At 32.5% G+C, this 21,115-nt stretch overlaps 1 protein-coding gene across 1 annotated transcript; it reads right to left on the minus strand.

The window, feature by feature from the left end:
• Positions 1 to 1,380: 1,380 nt before the first annotated feature.
• LOC101222185 (glutamyl-tRNA reductase-binding protein, chloroplastic) lies at positions 1,381 to 7,285 on the minus strand. The gene is made up of 12 exons (XM_004147488.3): positions 7,037 to 7,285; positions 6,826 to 6,888; positions 6,583 to 6,669; positions 6,314 to 6,412; positions 6,109 to 6,204; positions 5,863 to 5,928; positions 5,678 to 5,768; positions 5,413 to 5,480; positions 5,247 to 5,312; positions 3,145 to 3,195; positions 2,651 to 2,715; positions 1,381 to 1,748 (listed from the first exon to the last, which is right to left on the minus strand). Exons 1-12 carry the CDS (start codon positions 7,202 to 7,204, stop codon positions 1,694 to 1,696), a joined length of 975 nt encoding a protein of 324 aa, XP_004147536.1. The 5' UTR covers positions 7,205 to 7,285; the 3' UTR covers positions 1,381 to 1,693.
• Between the last annotated feature and the right edge of the window lie 13,830 nt (positions 7,286 to 21,115).

Consider the following 21,115-nt stretch of genomic DNA (forward strand, 5'->3'; position numbering starts at 1 on the left):
TTTAGGTGAATCCACAACGATTAAAGAAAGGGGGGCGGGAACATTTTAATAGCGACATTCGATTTAGGGTTTCTTTTTAGGGTTTGGGATTTTCTGAATCGGGCCTGAGTGTTAAATATGGGCTGGGCCTAGATCCTAACAAATGAAATTACCATATTACCTTACCCTTCATTTGGAGTGCCACAAAATAAAAACATTTTCTCCTTAAAAGAAATAAACAGAAACATTTTCCTTTTTAATCTTTCTCTCTCTCCCAGAAGTTGGAAGGATAGATAAATTCATTATATGAAAGGTTTATGACGATGTATACTATCTATAAAAGAAGCAGTGAAGAAAGAATTTTAGATAGACATTGGGCAATGGCCATATTGTTGGTAATTTTTGTATCACCTTTTTTGTTGATGAGATGTGCTTTAAGGCTATATGTCCGCTAGATGTCCGTTCAAAAGAAAATAAAAGAAATAGTGGTTATCATTCTTATTTTCCAAATTTTAGATCAAGCCCTTGCAATTGGTTTTGGCATCTAACATGCACTTGCTTCCTTTCACGTATGTTTCAAATGTATGTAAAAAAAAATTGATCTTAAGTTAATATTAAGTAGTCTTCTCCTTAAGATATCTGATCTTACCTTTTTGGATGGTGAAATAGATATTAGAACAATTGTTCACGAAAATTATGTAACGACTCTTATGGAGTCATTTTTCTTTGACAAGTTACTTGGAGCTCACAAAAATCATTGTTAGGTATTACTAAAGCTCTTGAGGTTGACATTTTACTACTTTGTGTCAACATTGACGACAAATTTCTTTGGAGCCTTTTGTTTGAAAATTCTAGATTTGTAAATGAAGTACTAGATATATTCATTTATGTGGTTATATCAAACTTCTTTTGGTCTAATCACTTATGACTTAACAACTTATGCTCAACATTTTAGACACTTGGTTATATGGCTCGAAGAACTCCCTCATGTTCAACTTTTACTATTCTTTTTCTTTCTTTCTTTCTTTTACCTTCTTTATACACTAAATAAAAAGAGTTTAGATGTTGAAGTTAAGATGACTCAAACCAACTGAATAAAATAGCTCAAATAACTCCAATGGAAACTATGCATCCTGATAGGAAGTTTCCTAGACAATATTAGTTTGAATTTGACTCTCAAATGATTGACAAATTTAGGTGACTCTCAAATGATTGTGAACTTTTTAAACATTTAATAAGCCCTTCAACTTCAAGTCAAAGACCTATTTGATACCTTGACACTTTGGGACACAAATTGAAAGATCAAGGATTATAGTACACAAAGTTTGTTCAAACCTCAACTTTAAACTATTAGTTTAATCAGAATGATCCAACTTTCTGGAGAAGATTAATTTACGAGAATTAAGTAAAAAAAATGTATCAAACAAATGATAGCCCTCTTTAAAAAAAGTGCTTACATTTGTATCACATATGATGATCACCATGGTCCTTCAAATCTATATCCTGGCAAATCATTCAGAAAAAGTGAAATAAATTTACAAGTGATCATTTAAAATTGTAATCAGATTTACATATATGGCTTGTTTTTCAGATACCATGTATAACTTGAAACTATTTTATGAGAAGCAATGTTAATATTTAAAGATGCCAAGAGCAATCTCAGGAATTTAGACAGAGAACAAGTAATTAATTGGTTATCTTCCTGTGAAGATGGTTAAACTTGAGGCTTAGCAGCTTCTACCATTTCCACCACAAGAGTCTTGACATCCCTAAAAAGGAGGAAGAAAAACAGTGAGCAGAAATGCAGCACAGAAAATGGCTTAAATTTCCAAATGGACGAGATGTGCATGAAGTTTTTTACCCCATTTGGTAACTATTTGGCTTTTAGTTTTTTTGTTTTTGAAAATTAACTCTACAAACCCCACTTTCATTCCTTAGTTTCAACTTTTGTTGGTTACACTACCTTTCATGGGTTGTACCACCTTTCATGGGTTGTTTTTAAAATCAAAGTCAAATTTTGAAATCTAAAAAAATATATATATAGTTTTTAGAAAAAAATTGGCTAAGGTGTCAGCTTTGTACTTAAAAATGCATGCCAATGTAAGAATATGAGTGGAAACAAACATGATTTTCAAAAACCAAAACAAAGGTCGGTCTAATTTGGTAAGCATTTTGTTTTTTGTTTTTAAAAATTAGGCCTACAAAAAACTCTTCTACTTCTAAATCTCTTGCCTTTATATGAAAACCTTTTATTGGTTGAATTTCGTCGCTTAAAAGATGTATGGCTAGATGACAGCGTTCTTGTGACTCTGACCAAACAGGGCTACTATTATGGTTATAAACTGGAACTGTGCTTTTATTTTACTTTATTAGGTATGAGCATTTTGGCTCTGAGTTCCATCATTATTTCTACTTTTTATATTATAATTTATAGTTGAATGTAGGGTGTTTTTGTGTTGGGATTAAGTGTTTTTGGAGTAAGATTATGGACGATTGATTGTTTGGTTTTTTATTAATTTTCTAACTTGGCCTTGGGTAGGTTTTGAATTTCACTTATTGAGTTAAGGATTGAACCTGATAAAATCGAATATTCCCTAGAATAAAAAGAAACAGTTATTTCAATAGAAGCAACTGATCAACAAAACTCGCAATTAAGGATAAGAAGTCTCACTTTCTACTTTCTGCTCTTCTTGGAAAAGGCACACGAAGCTTAAATGAAGTCCCTCGATAATCAGCCTAAATGAACAAAAGAAGAAAGGAAATTAAGTAAGTTATACAAATAAAACAAGATATGCCCTTTAGAAAGTAGAACTGAAGTCAATACATCCTTTGTAAAGTATATATCACCGGCAAATCTTAATTTAATAGCTCGATAGATTGGAAGTAAATTCATTGAATATAACATTAGCATAAATGCCAGTCCGCGTCCAATTATCCATATCGCCATTTCCTCCGGTCAAGATTAATGGTCCACAATATCATGATCAGGTATGAGCCGACTATTGCTAACCTAACACGTAAGCTTTTGACGTAATAAATTACTAATTACCCTAACATGTTCCGACATATTTTAGAAAAGAATTAGAGAACTTAAATAATTAACTTTTTGTGAAATAATACAAGTCAACAAGGTCTAATAAATAATTTAATTAATAGTAACAATACCTTAACATTAAAACCAAGGCTATCCAAATCCAGCATGATGGCAGAATCAACCTGCAGATAGAATAGAAGCACAGTCCCACAGGATCCCTCATTAATATATGTACATATTAATTATATACAGAAAAGGCATCAGAAAAAGAGCAGGGTGGTTATAAAACTGTATTTTAAGAAACTGAATATTCTCACTCATAATCGATACAGCTGTGGTTATTTATAGACTACACTTGTAACAAACCCGTAACAAACTAACCACTTTAAGATGAGTAAGGGTAATTTAGTAAAATATTTAATTACTCAATTACTCTAATAGGTGGGGCATCCTCTCTCTCTCTCTAGATAAAACTATACTTTGATAAGATACAATTTCATTCATGGTATGAAATTGTGAAAAGCAGTAAAACAGACACCAAGTTAGGTGGGAATTCGAAAGAGGAGAAAAACCACTGCCTAACTTTCTTATCAATTTATCATATTAACAAAAGATCGGGCAAAATAAACTCACAACAATCTTATGATAAAAAAGAAAGGAAATTAGGGTAAATCCTTCATTGGACCAGGCACACTAATTTTAAGGCTCCCCTCAAGTTGTGACGTAGATGTGAATGAGACTCAACTTGCTAACACGAGTCAAAGCTTTGTCTGAGAAGCCACTTAGTAAAAACATTAGCAACCTGTTGGCTCGAAGGGATGTAAGGAATGCATATGCTACCGTTGTCCAGTCTTTCTTTAATGAAGTGTTGATCAATTTTCACATGTTTAGTTTTATCATGTTGAACTGGATTTTTGGCAATGCTAATAGTTACCTTATTATCATATAATAATTTCATTAGCATCTCACAGTCTTGATGAAGGTCAGATAAAACTTTCTGAAGCCAAATTTCTTCACATATCCTCGAACTCATGGCCCGGTACTCAGCTTCAGGACTGCTTCTGGCCACAACCCATTGCTTCTTACTCCTCCATGTTATGAGATTTCCCCATACAACGGTACAGGAGCTGGAGATGGATTTCCTATCAACAATAAACCCTACCTAGTCAGAATCAGTATAGGACTTAACAGCTCTCCGTTAGTCTTCCTGGACATCGACCCTTTACCAGGAGTTGTTTTTAAGTACCTTAGGATTCTATTAACTGCCTCCATGTGTTCCTCACAAGGAGCCTGCATGAACTGGTTAATGATAGTCACATCAAGGAGATATCCAATCTAGTTTGTGACAAGCAAATCAACTTTCCCACAAGGCACCAATATTTTTCTCTCTCAACTAGAACTTTATCACCTGAATTTTCTAGTTTACAGTTGAATTCAATAGGAGTATCAACAAAACGACATCCCAGCATACTTGTCTCAGCCAACAAATCAAGGATATACTTCCTCTGAGATACGGAGCTACCTTCTTTTGATCTAGCTACCTCCACCCAAGGAAATATTTCAAATTCCCTAAGCCTTTAATTTCAAACTCATCACCCATCTTCTTTCTCATTGGATGATTTCAGCGGGGTCATCCTCAAATAAAACAATGTCATCAACATAAACAATCAACACGGCAATCCTCCCAGTCTTGGAGACTTTTGTAAACAAGGTTTGATATGAGTGCCCCTTGTACCCTTGGGACTTTGACAAATGTAGTAAATCTATCAAACCATGCTCTTGGTGACTGTTTTAGCCCATACAATGATTCTGAAGTTTACAAACTCAATGACCAAACTGGTTAAAATCTAACCGAAATTACAAAAGAATGAGAAATCCTAGCAAGAAAACTACAAAAGGTCTTTCCAATTGGAAAATGGAAAGGAGTGTAAAAAAGCTATGGTGATGGTCATGGAATAAGGGTCTAACACCAAGCGAAGTAATAGCTATTTTGTAGTTATGGGGTCGGTTACTAAAATTGAAATGGTTAAAATCTTAAAACTGATATAAAAGTATATCAGGGTATAAATTATTCACAAAAGCTACCCAAGTACTTGGTCCAATTTAGACCCAGTCACTCACTCCCGATCATATAGCCCAGAATCTGATAAAAAAACTAAACCAATAAAATATTAAATCATTTCACGTAAAGATGAATTATACAAAACATTTATCTAGAAAATATTAATTTTACCGGAATGGATGTCCAGTGTCTCACAATGTTCTTTGTATCTTCAGCATGATCTCTATTCATGTGAGACTAAAGATTAAGAGGGAAAAAAACTGATTCAGAAAATAGGTTATTCACAGTTAAAAAATATGTTCAAATAATAAGCAAGATCTTAAGATTATGTTATCACCGTCACAGGCTTTGCAAATTGAGCTATTGGATCAACTTGTGCTGCCATGTACTCTTCACTGCTTAGTTCTTGGATAAAAAGGTAGAAAATTAAGAAGTCAGCTTGACAAGAACAAGCCTGATATAAAGAATAAGACAGTTTAGAGTTAAACAGAAGGTGAAAGACCAGCTTCAAGTTCCCTCTTTGTTTTTGTTTATGACGTAAGATATGACCAAACCTTTATGTGCAAAAGCAAACGAAAAGGGAAATCTCAAAAAAGACAAACCTCCTGAACCCAAAGAAGCTGTTGCAATCCCAGACACGTATCGTATCACTTTTGGTTTGATATACACAAAGTTGAAGTCGCCAAAGTCAACCTTCACATAGAGAGGAAATATTCACTCATCTTTTATGCATAAATTGAAGAAACCTTCAATGATAAACTTAAGTATTCTGAGGATTGGTTACTACCCAAAATGCATTTGGATGCTTGGACAAGTATGCAGCACGAACAGCAGGTCTATCCTCTTCTGAAACCTAAATTGCGAAGAGCATAATTCAGATTGCCATGCCATAACATTCTAACAATAACAGTTATCATATAAGACACAAGAACGAGAAACATATCTATCCCTTCTGATGATTGAATACAGGCAAAGAGATAGACTGACACATGAAAAGAAGAAATAAATAGTGAACATAAGCTATATATCTTACAGCCACAGCATCACCATGAAGAGTGACCACTAAAGTTCCCCTATCCTCGGGTTCTTTTGCCACAAGCAATGAGCATTTTGGATTAGTTTCCAAGTTCTACACAGAAAAGAAACACCAAACTTACAAATGATTAACAATCACTTGACACACAAAATTTTCAATTGCTACCAAAATTCTGGACTAGGAGCATAAAGATGAATGATACCTTAGCGTGCTCTGCTAGACTGCTTACAGCAAGTATAGGAGTACCATCAGCATCGCATGCAAAGTCGACAAAAGATCCAGACGGATAACCTTCAAAGCTCTGCAAAGGTGCATACATTATTACTAAGAACTAAAAAACCAACCAAAATGCAAATGACTAATGGAGAAATCAGATCTACACAAGTAGTCAAAGTCACATGTTCATAATTATGCAGCAAATTCCAAAGTCACTAAAGACAAGAGGACTAAAGATCAAAAGAGAGTGAAAACCCGGGAAAAGGTGGAGAGCGTCCCGCGCACACTCTGATCCAGCAATGTTCGAATCTCTTCAACTGGCGAAAGCCGAGCCGCCTTTTCCTAAAACACCATCATTCACACACAGCAATAACTTGATAAACACACAAAACACAACAAATAACTCCGCACAATCTTCAAATCTCGAGATTGAAAATATAAGCATAATCAAACTACCACTGGGGAAACATCAAAGATAATATCAAAAGAAAGAAATACCTGATGAGCTTGAATCAACTTCGATACATCAATGTCGTCGCTATTAGCATAGCCAGACGGAGCCTAATAACAAAAATGAAAACAAAAGGAAAGGAAAGATGGTAAATCTATTGCCAATGATTCAAATTTGTTCCCGCAGGAATGGAATCAACAAGAAACAAGAAATTAAACAGCGAATTGATTGCTGGAAAAAAAAGAGAGAAGGAAGTACCTGAGAAGTGGAGTCGGTTGAAGCAGCCATAGAAAGCGGAAGTGGAAGACGAAGACGAAGATTGAACGAAGAGGTCAAAGACCGAGAAAAGTGAAAGGAGATTCGGCCATTTAAGGCAGTTGGAGAAGGAATTCGGAAGGTTAAGGTAGGTGGCGTCACCGTCGCCATTGTTCACCGGACTCCCTCGTCCGCCGGCTCAAGCAACTCCACGCGGCTTGATTTCCAAAATTGAAGATTTACCAAATAAAAGAAAATAATAATATTTTCATTTTATATTATGAAAAAATAAACAAATAAAAATATAGAATTTATGTGTTGAAACTTCCATCTATGTCTCCAATTTTTCATGGTTTTTGTAGATATTTGATTTTTAAGTTCAAATTTACGATAGATTTAAGGGTGTTTTTTTTGCAAATATATTGTAATAAATGATTAGGTAAAGATTTTAACACGAAACTTCTTGTCCACATGAACATATGTTGGCAGGTGTCTATTATGAATAGAATTAGAAACTATTATATTTTATAGATATTTTTAAATGTTTTACCATTTCCAATAATATTCATAATTTTGGTAAGTGAATTAATATTTCTAGTTCAGTATAAAAATTATGAAATAGAGAAAATAAGTTTCACCTTAGAAGAAATGGTAAAATAGACTAAATATTTATATTTTATAAAAAAATAAATTTTTTAAAACTTCTAAATAATACACCTGCTTACTTATTTGAAAATAATAAAATTTATATTTTTAATTTATATTTCTTTTTTAAAATTATTTTTATATTAAAAAACATTTTTTTAGCACAATAATTACGGAGTGGAGAGGTTATGTCAACCTGTGTTTTTTCTTTTTTCTTTTTTTTGCAAATACGCTGAATTGCTAAAAGAGAGAGGGACGTCATGACTCAAAGTCAAGACACACAGAAAAAAAGAAAAAACAACAGCACACTAGGGTAGAAGTGTAAGATACGGGTAGAATCCGATAACTCAAACTACCTAACTCATATTATATAGGTTGGGTTGGATTAAGGTTAAAATGTAGGTTGAGTTGGGTTTAGGGCAAAACAAAGAAGTGAGAGAATATAATATACAATTTAAGCTTCCTAACTACTAATATGTCTATTACAAATTGCAACACATTGATCTCTATATTCCAAAATTTGGTAAAACCACCAACAAAAGTGGGGCAGAATCTCAATCTCTCTTTGTTCAAACCACCAAGCCATAAATTAAATGCCTACAAAATTTGGCATTTCCAAGCTCCATAGTTTTGTATAGTTTCCCATAAAATTGGCACATGCCCTTAACAATGCAAACGTGAGAACGACAATGGCATAAAACAAACAAAATCAAATCACCTTGTCGTGTAATCGAAGGATTTATTGTCCCAATTTTAAAACATTTTCCTTACTTTTTTCACCTTAGCTTGGTGGACTTGCTAAACTACACTCTTTCTAAGAACAAACCTCTGGAAGGATTCGAGGAAGCAAAACAAAGAAGGGAGATGGAGGACTTTAGAGAAAGAAAAGACCGGCGAGAGAGAAGATGGAGAAGGATGGGTGTGGAGTTGTAAGGGCGAGAGATTCTTGGACGAGGGAGAGAAGATGGAGAAGAACCGACGTGAAGTTGTGGGAGGAGTAAGAAACGGTGCCACGTGGAGTTGAGAGGGGGAGGGATCCTTCGACAAGGGAGAGAAGATTTAGAAGAACTGGCGTGGAGTTGGAGAAGTAGGGAACGGTGCTACATGGAGTCGGGAAGATTAGGGAATAATGTCGCATAGAGTTAGGGATGGGTAGAGAATAGTAATAACCCTAATTCCTCAATCCTTGGGCAAACATCTCCATAAGGTTTTGCTAAGTTCGAGAGACATATCATCAATAATTACCATTTCACAAGTCACCATTGTTGATCCTTATATTACCATTATTAAACTCATAAATAATATATTTATTTTTATAAATTGTTTAATTGGTATTTCTAAGGATAAGTTTATGGTGGTTTTTAATCTTCCCTCTCTCTTTTTTCTTTTCCATTTAGCACATTTATAATTAATATTGAAATGTTAGTTGTCATACATTTGCACAGAGTTGTTTTCACTAACTATAAAAAGTGTGAACATTGACTATAAAATATTTTCTTTGTTTGCGTTCATATATATACACACATATATTAAAGGCTAATGCTTCGTCTTATGTTCTGTCGCTCAAGCCAAATTTCCTCTTTCCTGATGAATGTACCTTACTAGCTTCTTAAGGGATTCGGACTTGGTTGGAACCTTGTGAAGAACCAAGCAACATAACGTTATGGAGTAGTTCTAAAGGAAATGATTAATGGTGTAGCCAAGGTTAATGGGGAATAACATGAGAGGCTAGTCTTGGATTACAAAAAATTGATAGTTATTACTCCTTAATTTTCTTATAGAATGGTTTTCTTTTAAGTGTTAAGTACTATGAGAAGTTAAGTTGTTTATTGTTCTTTGTTAGGTGGGAAGAAGAAAGGAAATTTAGCTAAGTATGACAGGTGTAGTTGGTAGCCAAAAAAGAAAGAAGGTTTGATGATTGAAAATTGACTAAGTGTTGAGAGGTTATTTTGTAAAGGATTATGCGTTTTGATGAAGGCCTAGGCGAGAAGAAGATGTGGCATGAAGAATCTCTAAGAGACAAGGTTGGGTGTGGAAGTTGCTTGGCTTTGGACGATAAGGCTAGGCGAGATAACCTCTTTTAGAGGTTATCTAGGTGCTGAAGGCTAGTAGGAGACATGATTTGTTATGTGTGGTTCGTGAATGTGAGCTTGGGGAGAAGATCTTATCTACGCGAGAAAGGGCTAGTTTGAGAGGAAGTCATAGGCTTGCGAGGATGTGTTATGCAAACATAGGCGAGACGATGACTTGCGGCCAAAGAGGTTGTAAGTGAAGAGTTTCATGACCATACGTTTGGGGATGAGGCTTAGGTGAGAAGACATGTTCTTGATGAGAAGTTTGATTGCTATGCGATGAAGGTTACTTTTACGCGTTTTGGGTAGACGGTGAAGTGGTTTCCAAGTGTTCTTAAGCATGCAAATGGTGGTTTCATGCAAGGAGGAGGTGGCAAAGTCCACTTTTAAAAAAACTTTATAAATAGGCTCACTTTAGAATCAAAGTTCTCACAATTATCTTCTGAAAATTGAGTGTGATTCAAGTTGGAGAAGCTTCCTTCGTGAGTATTTTCTAGTATGAGGATGCCATATGAAAAAGATTTAGGGAAGCTTGAGTTTGAAGATCAAGAATATTTGAAGGTCGAATTTTGAGCAAGGTTGAGTTTCTGTAAGCTACAGAACTCAATTCTTCGAATTTGAAGCTGAGATTTTGAGGTAAAATAATTAACTCATTTCTAAGCAAGTTTGAGGAATGAAGTTCTAGTTTAAAGGTTATGAACATTTATAGTTGATAGTAGTTTTTTTTTTTTGGAAAATTTCAGTGTTCTGGGTTATTGTTGAGATTGGTCAAGCATCAAGGTGGAAGGTTTTGTTGATCACGCAAGGTAAGCGAAAGATGTTATTTTTTAGCCTTGGTGTGTCATATGAGATGACCAAACGCATAGCTAGGCAGCAGGAGAGGGAGAGACGTGGCATGCACGCAAGGTTGTACATATGCATGTACACACACATAATATATACATACATGTCATGTGCGTGTGTGTGTGCATGTTCGTGTGTATAAATTTTATAAAAATAATGGAAAACTAGATGAACCTAGTGAACAAAACTTGTTAGACAAAAATAAAAGAAGAAAAAAAAATAGAAACTTAAAGTCTATCATTTTTATATACATAATTTTAAATAAGTGGTCATACGATAGTTTTTTCCAAAACATGTATGGTTATAAATTGATTACAATGGTAACTCATGGATAGTACAATACTTCGTTTTTAGAAAGGGAAAAATTCATTAAGTAATTAATTGAAAACCAATGGATTCCTTATAATGTGGATATTAAAGGGATAATTCAATTGAAATCACAAGTCCAAAGACAGGAAGACCCCAAAGACAAACCATGAGCCAAAATACTTATAAGCCACTCTATTACACTCTCCTTTAGCAAATTAGTTCAACAACTTTGACATCAATGACTCTGAACTGGTAGCCAATGAAAATTTAAATTTAAGGACTTTGGCGACAATGGTTTTAGCACCCATCTCCAACCAAACAACATCCAACCCTTTTTCCTTCTCCCATTGAATCCCTTCAACAACCCCATAAGCTTTAGTAGCTTCAATCATTACGTGACCAGAGTTGAAGCAACCTTGGCAAACCGAATATCATCCAAAATTCTTCCTTACAACTATCCCAATCTTGAATCCATCCAAAATTAAGGGAAGAAACCTAAATGCTATGGAACTCAAGTTTTATTGGTTAAAAACTAGTCTAAGTTATTTGTAGTTGTACTTGTTGTAAATGGATGTCGAAAGGAATTGTTGTGACGTGACAACTATTCAAACGTGCACTCATCAGAATAAGAAATAGAATCAAGAGAAAGAGAAACGTTCGACTAGGATTTTTCAACGGAAGAAAAATTGTAAGAAAATAATAAATACAAATTAAACAAATAGGAAATAAAACTCAACCTTCCTCGTCTGACCAAACAAACAACAATGGCACACTTGTAATAGCATAGTTAATAATGTTATCACCACCGACACATTTTCTCGTTACAATTGGCATACCTTGGTGTTTATACCCTACAATGCTAAACTCTCCAATATAGGACCGAAGCATTGAAGTTTACTTATGGATCTTGTTCTTTGCTTAGGTTCCTAAACCCACAAGTTATTTCCAACAATACTAAATAAACTCAAACTTACTCTTTAAATTTTATTGTTTTAGTTTTTTCTTAGGAATGCAACTATGAGAACAACGATGTCATTATGTCCGAGTCTTTTCGAAAATAGATTTTTTGAGTTTGAATATCAATTATATCATAATGGTCTCCTACATCGAGTGGCATGACAAATAATCTTTGATCGTCTTGTTTCTAATAATCTCTTCACATCGAGTGTTTTATTCTTTTATTTTGAATTTGTATTTAGTAGTTTCTACGATAATATCAATAATTATAGCCCTTATTATACACGTTTATTATAAAGTTTCCTTTCAGCGAAAAATAGGAAGAAAATCAAAATATGTGGAATGCACACCCTAAACTAATTCTTTTCATTGTTTGTTTTTATATTCACACATTGAATATAACTAATTAGGCACCATTATTCCTACAACTCATAAAATGACTATCTTGAATGAAAAATTCATAACCCATATAGTGTTGAAGACTTAAAAAAAAAAAGGTCAATAGTAAACATGGCACAGGACATGCACCCGAAAGATTGTATTAAAAAAATTAAAAGTCTAACAATCAATAATTAACAAGCTCTTGAAAAACAAATAACAATTTCGTTAAGAAGTGATTAAAGTCAATAATTAATTTTTGTCCATTAAATATATCATAATTTTCGTTTTCTCTATTTATTATTAAATGAACAATATATAATTGGTTATTCAAAAAAGAAAATATAAACATCAAACATTTACATTTCATTAAAATCTTCTTTTATGTTTCTCTATGTGATGAACATTTCAATCTCCATCAGATCAAGAAACAGCGATATATCCAAATCCAACAACATAATCAAATTAAAAGAATGAACATAATGTAATTACTCTCAATCTTCCTTAACCTGCTTGTTCTTGTTGAGAATCGAACCGTTCAAATTTCTCCACAAGAATCTCCCGCTCGCCATGTCCACGAACGTCCAGAATCCCTTCTCAACCATCCTGTTCACTCCAAGTCGGTCCTCCGTCCCGCTCCGATTCTCGTTTTCTGGCGCGGATTTATCGGAAGCTTCAGTCGCTTGAAAGATATCGGAGGAGGAGGAAGAAGAAGAAGCGGATCTCCAGGCGAAGTATCCGGCGAGAATTGCAGAGAGGAAAAGGAGGATGAATCTGAGAGGACACATTGGAGAAGTGAAAATTTGGGGGTAGAAATTGGAAGATTAGTGGATTTAGGGTGTATTTGAGTTTTTATAATGTTGAATTGAAAATGGGGAAGAACGCGTAATTGAATTGATGAGGTTTGGGAATGGTATTGAGTATTGTTATTTAATTGACTTTGTGTTGTGCGCCATGGTTGACTACTTCCATACTTTTTTGTGCTTCGTTTCTTGTGGTGATGTAATTAATTTCGGAAATTGGGGAGTAGGTGAGCTTTCTTTCTACATGGATCCGATTTGTTTGAACCATTCGGTTTGGTTCCGGTTCTTTTTTTATACAAAAATAAAAATGAATTGTATCTCCTCCTATTTTTTTAAATGAAACTTATTTGTTTTAATTTGATATCTATTTTTCACGTCTAAAACGAAAAACATTTTGTTAAGTTAAATTGCTTGCTAACTTCTTTTATCGCCTTGAGAGTGAGTTAACAAGTGGCTCTACTAGTTAAGCCTAAAAACAAGACAGTGATGGAAGCAAAATGTTATATGTATTTATCTCCAAAATCTAGGTCAAATATCTTTTTTCTTCGTTAAATTTATGTCATTCATGCAAAAAAAAATTGCTGCTTTCTTGAGACATTTTTCTTTTAAAAGCAAATCTTACCAAATAATCGATAAAAGTTCTAGAAAATGTTATTTTAGTCTATACTTCAGATTTTATTATGCTTTTGAGTGATATACTTTCTTTTAATAAATTTTAAATTTGACCCTTCAAACAAACTATTGTTTTATATATATAGAAAGGAAAAAAACTAGAGGTTTGTATATTTCATGTCCTAAAAATTAAAATTAAGGTTGCACATAAAACAATTTGTATGTAGTAAAATTAACAAACCTTGGAAAACCAACGTGAGATGTCAAAATTAACCCATGGGCCGATTTATTGAGGGGCTTCACATTTTCGATTTTTGTATTTTAAGTGTCAAATTATAATATATTTTTAAAAATACATTTTTTTATTATATTATGTCTTTCGTACAGTGATTGTGTCCCCCTTTGAAATCCTAAGATTTGGGTTCAAAACTCATCATATGATTTTTGGATACGCCACTTAACGCCTACTTTCAAGTTTAAATTCTTTCATTTTAAAATATTCAATCTTTAATGTCAAACTAATAAGGTAATTGTAGTATAATTATCATTAAAATTACCATTCTCCTTTAGCCATTCAGCTATCATTGTTTCAATTTTATCCTTCTTTTGAGATCGTGACTTTTGATAAAAATAAAAAATAAAAAACATAAAATTTTATATATTATTGTTATTATTAATTGAGTTATTAAATTTTAAATGACTTGTTTTCTAGTTTTTTTTTTTCTTTAAATGAATGAATTAATGGATTTTGTTGTGTGAACAATTGTTTAGTAAATTGATGGCATGATTTAAACATGTTAATTAAGAATGTAATAATAATCACATAGGGTGGCAGCCCATAGCTGCAATGGATATTAAGTTGGTAAAAAAGTTAAATCAAAAATTCAAATTAACATTTTAAAATTTGAAAAATGATCAGATTGGATAATATAAGACGTTTGAAAAATATACATTTTATTTTAAAAATTAAGCTTTTATAAATACAATTTCTAATGGTTCCATTTAGAAGTTCTTGATTTTGTACTGCTGGTGTCTACAAAAATTAAGTCAAACTTTAAAAATTAAATAAAATAACATAAAAACTTATGAATTTTTTAATGCAAAAACAATGAAATTTAGGTAGAACAAAACATAAATTTCGAAATAGAAAACTAAAAGCAAAATCGTTTTCGAACGAAGTATAATTCTCTAGACCTTTTGGTTCAATAAGGATGGAGGCCGAGAAATATTCGATCCCTAAGATGGTACCTAATAGCTAATACTTGACTTATTGACTATAATTAAATTACAGTAGAACTGTTTTCAAATATATTAAATAAATCAATTTATTACAGTAACTTTTGGGAAAAAATTATAGTAATCTTTATAATTAAACACATTAACTTTCCTACTAAGTATATGCTCCAGCTTAAACCTAACACCCAATAATCTCTTCTCCAATTAGAGGGACCCAGAAAGTAAATGAGATTATTTAATCAATCTTGGAATGCATTTAATTAGGTTATTGTTTTTATAGAAAAAGAAAACAAAGAGATACTACTTTAAGTATATTCATAAGAATATGTGTAAAAGAAGGATCATAGCCATTAATTTAAACACATATAAAAAAGCAAGGCAAAGTGAGGTGGGATCTTACCTGCCCTCCAAAATAATTTCAAAAAGTTGTTTTTGAATATAACAAATTGTTATCGTGTATAATTTTAATGTATGTTGCACATGTATATAACCTTTTGGAAAGAATAATTAAATTAATTTGACTCAAATTTTATGGTAATGTATCAATTTAGATCCTAATTAAACTTTTAAATCTAACCAATGTTAGCGATGCTTTTAACACTTAGTTTAACTTTTGCTAATCTTCACACTAATTTGATGTACAATTTAATGGATAGTTTTTTTTTTTAGAATGAATATAATTAAATGAAGGCCAATGCCAATAAACAAACTTCATCCGTATCGAGCGTGTGAACATCTCTAGCCATAAGTTCTGCGTCCACGTGTCACCACATTAAATTTTGAGATAATTGCAAATATAGTAATTAGATTCAAAGTATTGGTATATATAATAATAGTTTTAAAAATATATAATTATAGCAAAGTTTATGAGTGATAGGAGTTCACTGATAGACTAAGAGTAATAGATTTTGCTATATTTATTTAATTTTGTAATGTTACTGTATACTCTCTTGCTTATTATCTCTAAAATTGTTACCCATTTTAATTGCCCACAGATTATTAATGGCTAAACATTTAGCGTTACAAAAAATTGTTTAAGAGGCTGATCTAAAATGATAGACTATTGTGAGTTGCCTTTCGCCCAGTAAGGTAGTATGTTACTACTTTACTTAACTAGGGAATTGCTTATGCTTAGAAGGATTAAATATATGTCGGTACATCGGTATATCCGTAAATTAAGGGTTCTTCATTGCTATTAAGAACTAATTGATACCTTCAATATCTTTTATAAATATACATAACTTTCTATCGTTGTCTTTTTGGTATACTTATAGGAGAATAGTCTAACTATCATCCTACTTTGATGTTCTATTTGCTTTGTAGGACTCATTTTGTGAAGCCCACATTCTGAAGTAGAGGGACTATGAAGAAGGATTTCTGTAAAGATGGAAGTTGAAAAGGGTAAGAATTAGGCATTTTGAAAAAGAAGCATGTGTTATAGCTAGGCGATGCGAGGAAAGATAGTATGTGTAAAGAAGCTAGGTGACACGCTAAAACAAGATAACGAGAGAAGGAAAGGTGGTAACAAACACTTAATCAATTATCAAGTGACGAACTAGGCGAGGAGGAGTCGGTTATGTGTTAAATTTGAATGATTAGTTAGCTAAACACACGTTAAGTTTAAGTTAAGCATGGATTAAGAAGGATACTAAGCTACCATGTGTAAAGCACTAAGTGGGCGCTGGCGAGCAAAGATGAGTTTAAGGGTGACTAATTCAGTTTGAGATTAGCATAAATAGCTAATGAGTTCAAAAGGAAAACTACAAGGAAGTTCTGATGTCACGCCCTGCCCCGCAAGCACCTCAACACTTTGCTTACGTAGTATGACTTGAGTATTTCTGACATGATTAAACGCCAGAAAGCCCAGCTTAGGTCCTTAAGCTTTGTTTAATCACCTAGTACCTTAAATATCAAACTTGAACTACACTTTAGGCGATAAAACATTACTTTGAGATCTTTCCTTACTCACAATTAAGAATCATAACACACCGGAAGAACAAAAACTTAAATTTTATTAACTTAAACCATGAGTTCTACAATACAATTTACATACAAAACTTGATTACAAAAACTTAAATAAAACGCCTAGCAGCTTCTCTTCGTCTAACAGCTTCTCAACTCTTCCTTACTTTGGCCTTAACGTCTGGTCACCTAGGAAGTGAAAACATAAAATGTAAGTCAAGAGACTTAGTGAGGTTTTAAGAGGAACCCTTTGAAAATACATTTTATAATCATCACTTCATAACAAATTGCGTAAACATATCATGTTGCATAAACACACATTAGTCTTGCATCTCTTTTACCGAGAATATGAACCATTCCCCACTCCAAGAGTCATCGCCTTGTGTTTAGACTACTATGATGACATTTTCATCAACAACATTCGAAAATTTATGGGTTCTTTTCTCGTTGTTCAGACTGCCTTACACAATGCACATCTTTATACATTGGTCGACTTCACTCCACCATGCAGGCCTTTTCTACATGATTGTCTTTAACCTTATGTGCACATAGCAATTATCTTAATGTTAGAACATTAGGTTTAAAACATAATCTTTCATTTCAAATACTTTGAAATCATTCTTTACAAACCTCAAAGCATAAAGAAAAGCTTAAAATATACAAACACTTTGAAATATCACTCACAAAAACTTGGTTTATCCCTTCTCGCAGAACGCGTAGCTTCACTTCTTCTTCGAAGCAACTCAGCGGAGTAACACTTCACTTCACAAATTCTTAGAGTAAACTCTTAAAACATTATGTCTTCGTCCTCTATTTATAATAATTCTTAAGTTGTGTTAGTCATCGCAAAGCTTCTAAAATATTCTCAGCTTCTACTTAAGGTATTACACATGTAAGCATAATATTTCACTTAATCTTACTTAACTTCCAACTTAACATGTAACCATTGTCAAGTCAATTTAGACATCTTCTGACGCCTACTTGTCTCACGTCATCCTAACACAAACTTCAAAACGCAAGCTTCTACTCAAAATTTCCATTCAACACTTTTAGTTAAATATTTGATCATTTTATTCCAAACACGAGTCTCACATATGAAAAGTGTTTAAGTTCTGCCAAGAGAATTCAGACAACAAGAGGAGTAAGTGAGGCGTTAAGAAGGGGGTTAGGAGGAAACGTATTAGCTTGGTGGGTGACCCTTTTAAAGAAAAGAGATCAAGCAAAGTTTTCTAAAGCCTTTCTTTCGAAGTCATGTTAATTTTATGAATAATGTAATGCATGTTATAACCTTGTTTATGATTTACATGAAAACCATGAATGTTTGAAGGTTTATTTGAGTTAAAGTATGTGTTCTTATGTTGCTTGTATGTTAATAAACCTTTAGTTTTATTCCTACCATGAGCTAGTTGCTATGTGCACATAAGAGTAGTGCCAACCATACGTTAAGTGGTTTGCATGTTGAAAAGGTCGCTGGGTGCATTGAGCGATTTGCATTCGAGCTGACGTCGAAGCAACTAGAATTGAATGAGGGTTCACAAAGATGCTAGTAGTAAAATGAGAATTATGACAGTAGTATATGCGTTGAGAAGGTTCAATGTCCAAGCTGAAGGAATAAGTAAAGGCTAATGCAATATTTCTTAATCTCAGTGCGTGTTAAGGCGTTGAACTCGTAAAATGATTTTATGCATGTACTTGTATTTTCCAAAAGGTTCTCCAAAAATGTCACTTGCTAGGGTCGTATTTTGGACGGGGGCATGATATATTTCATACAATAAGAGTGACGTTCATGATCTAAGATAACCATCCTCTCTAGGTCGGATTTGAACCTATGAGTAGTCAATGTGAACAATCACCTTAACACTATAACTAGCATGTTTGATTCACTACTAAAGGTTCGTTAACACTTCTCCTAGCAACAAACGTGGAATCATCACATGGTTGCTAAAGTAAGTTAAGCTTTATTAATATTGAAATATTTATTAGAAACTAAATTTTTAATTTTGAAAAGTTCACATAAACATCAACATTTATACCCTAAAAATGTATTCAAATATGCATTTAAATCCAAAATTTAAACATAGAATAAAATTAATGGTGTAGATTTTTGAATAAGTAGGGGGAAATATTTTAAGCCTTTTATGTAATTTCCTTGGGTTATTGGTGACATGAGCTTCATTTTGGGTCACTTCAAATTGTACCAAGATTCTACATGTGTGTGTGTGTGATGGAGACCAAACCAACCATTCAAATTTTAAATAATTATTAATAATAAACAATTTTAAACATAAATAAAATTATATATATAGTTTCTTTTCTAGGAGATTTTTTAAAAATAGAAAATTTTTAGAAACTATTTTTTAAAAATATAAAAGAAGTCTTTTTTTATTTGCAATTTACTAAAGTTGATATTCCTTTTTACCCAATGCATCAATTTGCATTGCTTATGCAATACTAAAGGGAAGATAGTGAAATAACACGGGGAAAAGCTTATAACTTTGGTTAGTGAACTTTGACCTAACATTTTGGATCATAGTGGCCATAATTATAAACCAAAATTAAAGTGCTTTTCTCATTTGTTAGAATATTTTATTCCAATAATAAGGTTCAACCACATTAATTATATATGATTATATTATTGAGTTCTAATTATAAATGAATCATTGAATGTTGGGTGGATTCATGAATTTCAATCATCTAAAACATTGTTGAGTGGATCATACCATTGTTTGCACTTAATTGGAACCTCAAAAGGAATCTATATATTCAGTTTATGAATTATAGGCAAATATTATGATGCTAGTAGGATTCTTTTTGTTGGATGATGTCTCAATTTACCTTTCACTTCCTTTTTTTTCTTTATCTTATTTCAATTTATTTTGAGTTAGATATGTTTAACAAATTTATGATGTTGAGCTTACTACCACCACCTTATGACATCTAAATTAATATAGAAAAGTTTAGTTAATCGCACAAGAAACTATTTATAGGTCTTTCTCTAACACTCCTCTCGTCATGTGTAATAGTTATGATGTTAGACATGCTTAGAACTTGTAAAGTGTTGATCTTTATTCTAATTTGTTGTTTTTTTGTTAGTGTATATTTACTAGTACCGACTTTCGAAACGTGCACTCCCTTGTTCCTTTCTAATATGCTATAAATTTGAACCATCATCAATAGGCTTTAAACCTTTTAATAATCTCTTTTCTTTTCTTTTTTTTTTTATTTTTTTTGTCGAGTTCAATGAGAGTGAAATTTGAATTTTTTGGACTCATGTCTAGTGCTCATCTAATCAATACCAATGATCTTTGACAATTTGACCTTAAGTTGAAAAGCATTTAATGTTCATTTGAAACGGAAGACTCAAAAGTTGTTTACACCTCATAACCTTTCATATGAACCCTTTTTTAAAGTGTTTTGCTTCTTCTTCTTCTTCTTTCTTTTAAAACAATCTTTAAAAATGACCAAACAAAAATCCTATAATACACCATTTGTAAGTAATTCTAGAATGTTAAAATCAATGTGTCATTTTCAAAATATACTCACAATTATTTAAAATTATTTTAATATTTAATTTTATACATTTAAATGCAATTTTTACATCATCAAAATTGGTTTATTTTAATTATTTTAAAATCACTCCCAAACCTATCAACACATCTTTTAGAATGATTTTAAACATAAAAATAAGGTCGGGCTAACTATTTTTTAATCAATCCCAAGCATTTTTTATCGTTTATGGTATATTAAAAAAAATACATGAATTGTAATTGTAGAGTGAAAACCAATTAGGTAACTAACTATCTTTAATAAGTGGAGTTAATAATGGTACATCTTTTGAATGTTTGAAGCATATCCTTTTTGTAACACAATACCAATTGATTTACAAATCTCCTATGAGATTGGTTGGTTCCAACTTTAAGTGCAATTGGAGAAAGGAAAATTAATGTTGTAATATAAAGTTAAAGATAGGCCAAATTGGACAAGGTAGCTGATGAACATATTCTTATTCTTTTTAGCAGCTTTTTGGTATGATGTTAAAATAATTTTTTTTAAAAAAAAATAAATAACACAATAGCTGTCTCTATTCAAATGGGGAACTTATTCCAAATATATATATATATATATGAATATATAATCAAAATTTCACATGAATTGATGCACACATATCATCCACCTTAAGTTGCTCCCCATATATAGAGCCAAAAGGTAGACAAATAATTGGATATCATCCAAATCAATGATATTATGATGTGAATGGATGTGGT

This window comes from Cucumis sativus, chromosome 4, assembly GCF_000004075.3.
Source record: "Cucumis sativus cultivar 9930 chromosome 4, Cucumber_9930_V3, whole genome shotgun sequence".
Taxonomy (NCBI): Eukaryota; Viridiplantae; Streptophyta; class Magnoliopsida; order Cucurbitales; family Cucurbitaceae; genus Cucumis; species Cucumis sativus.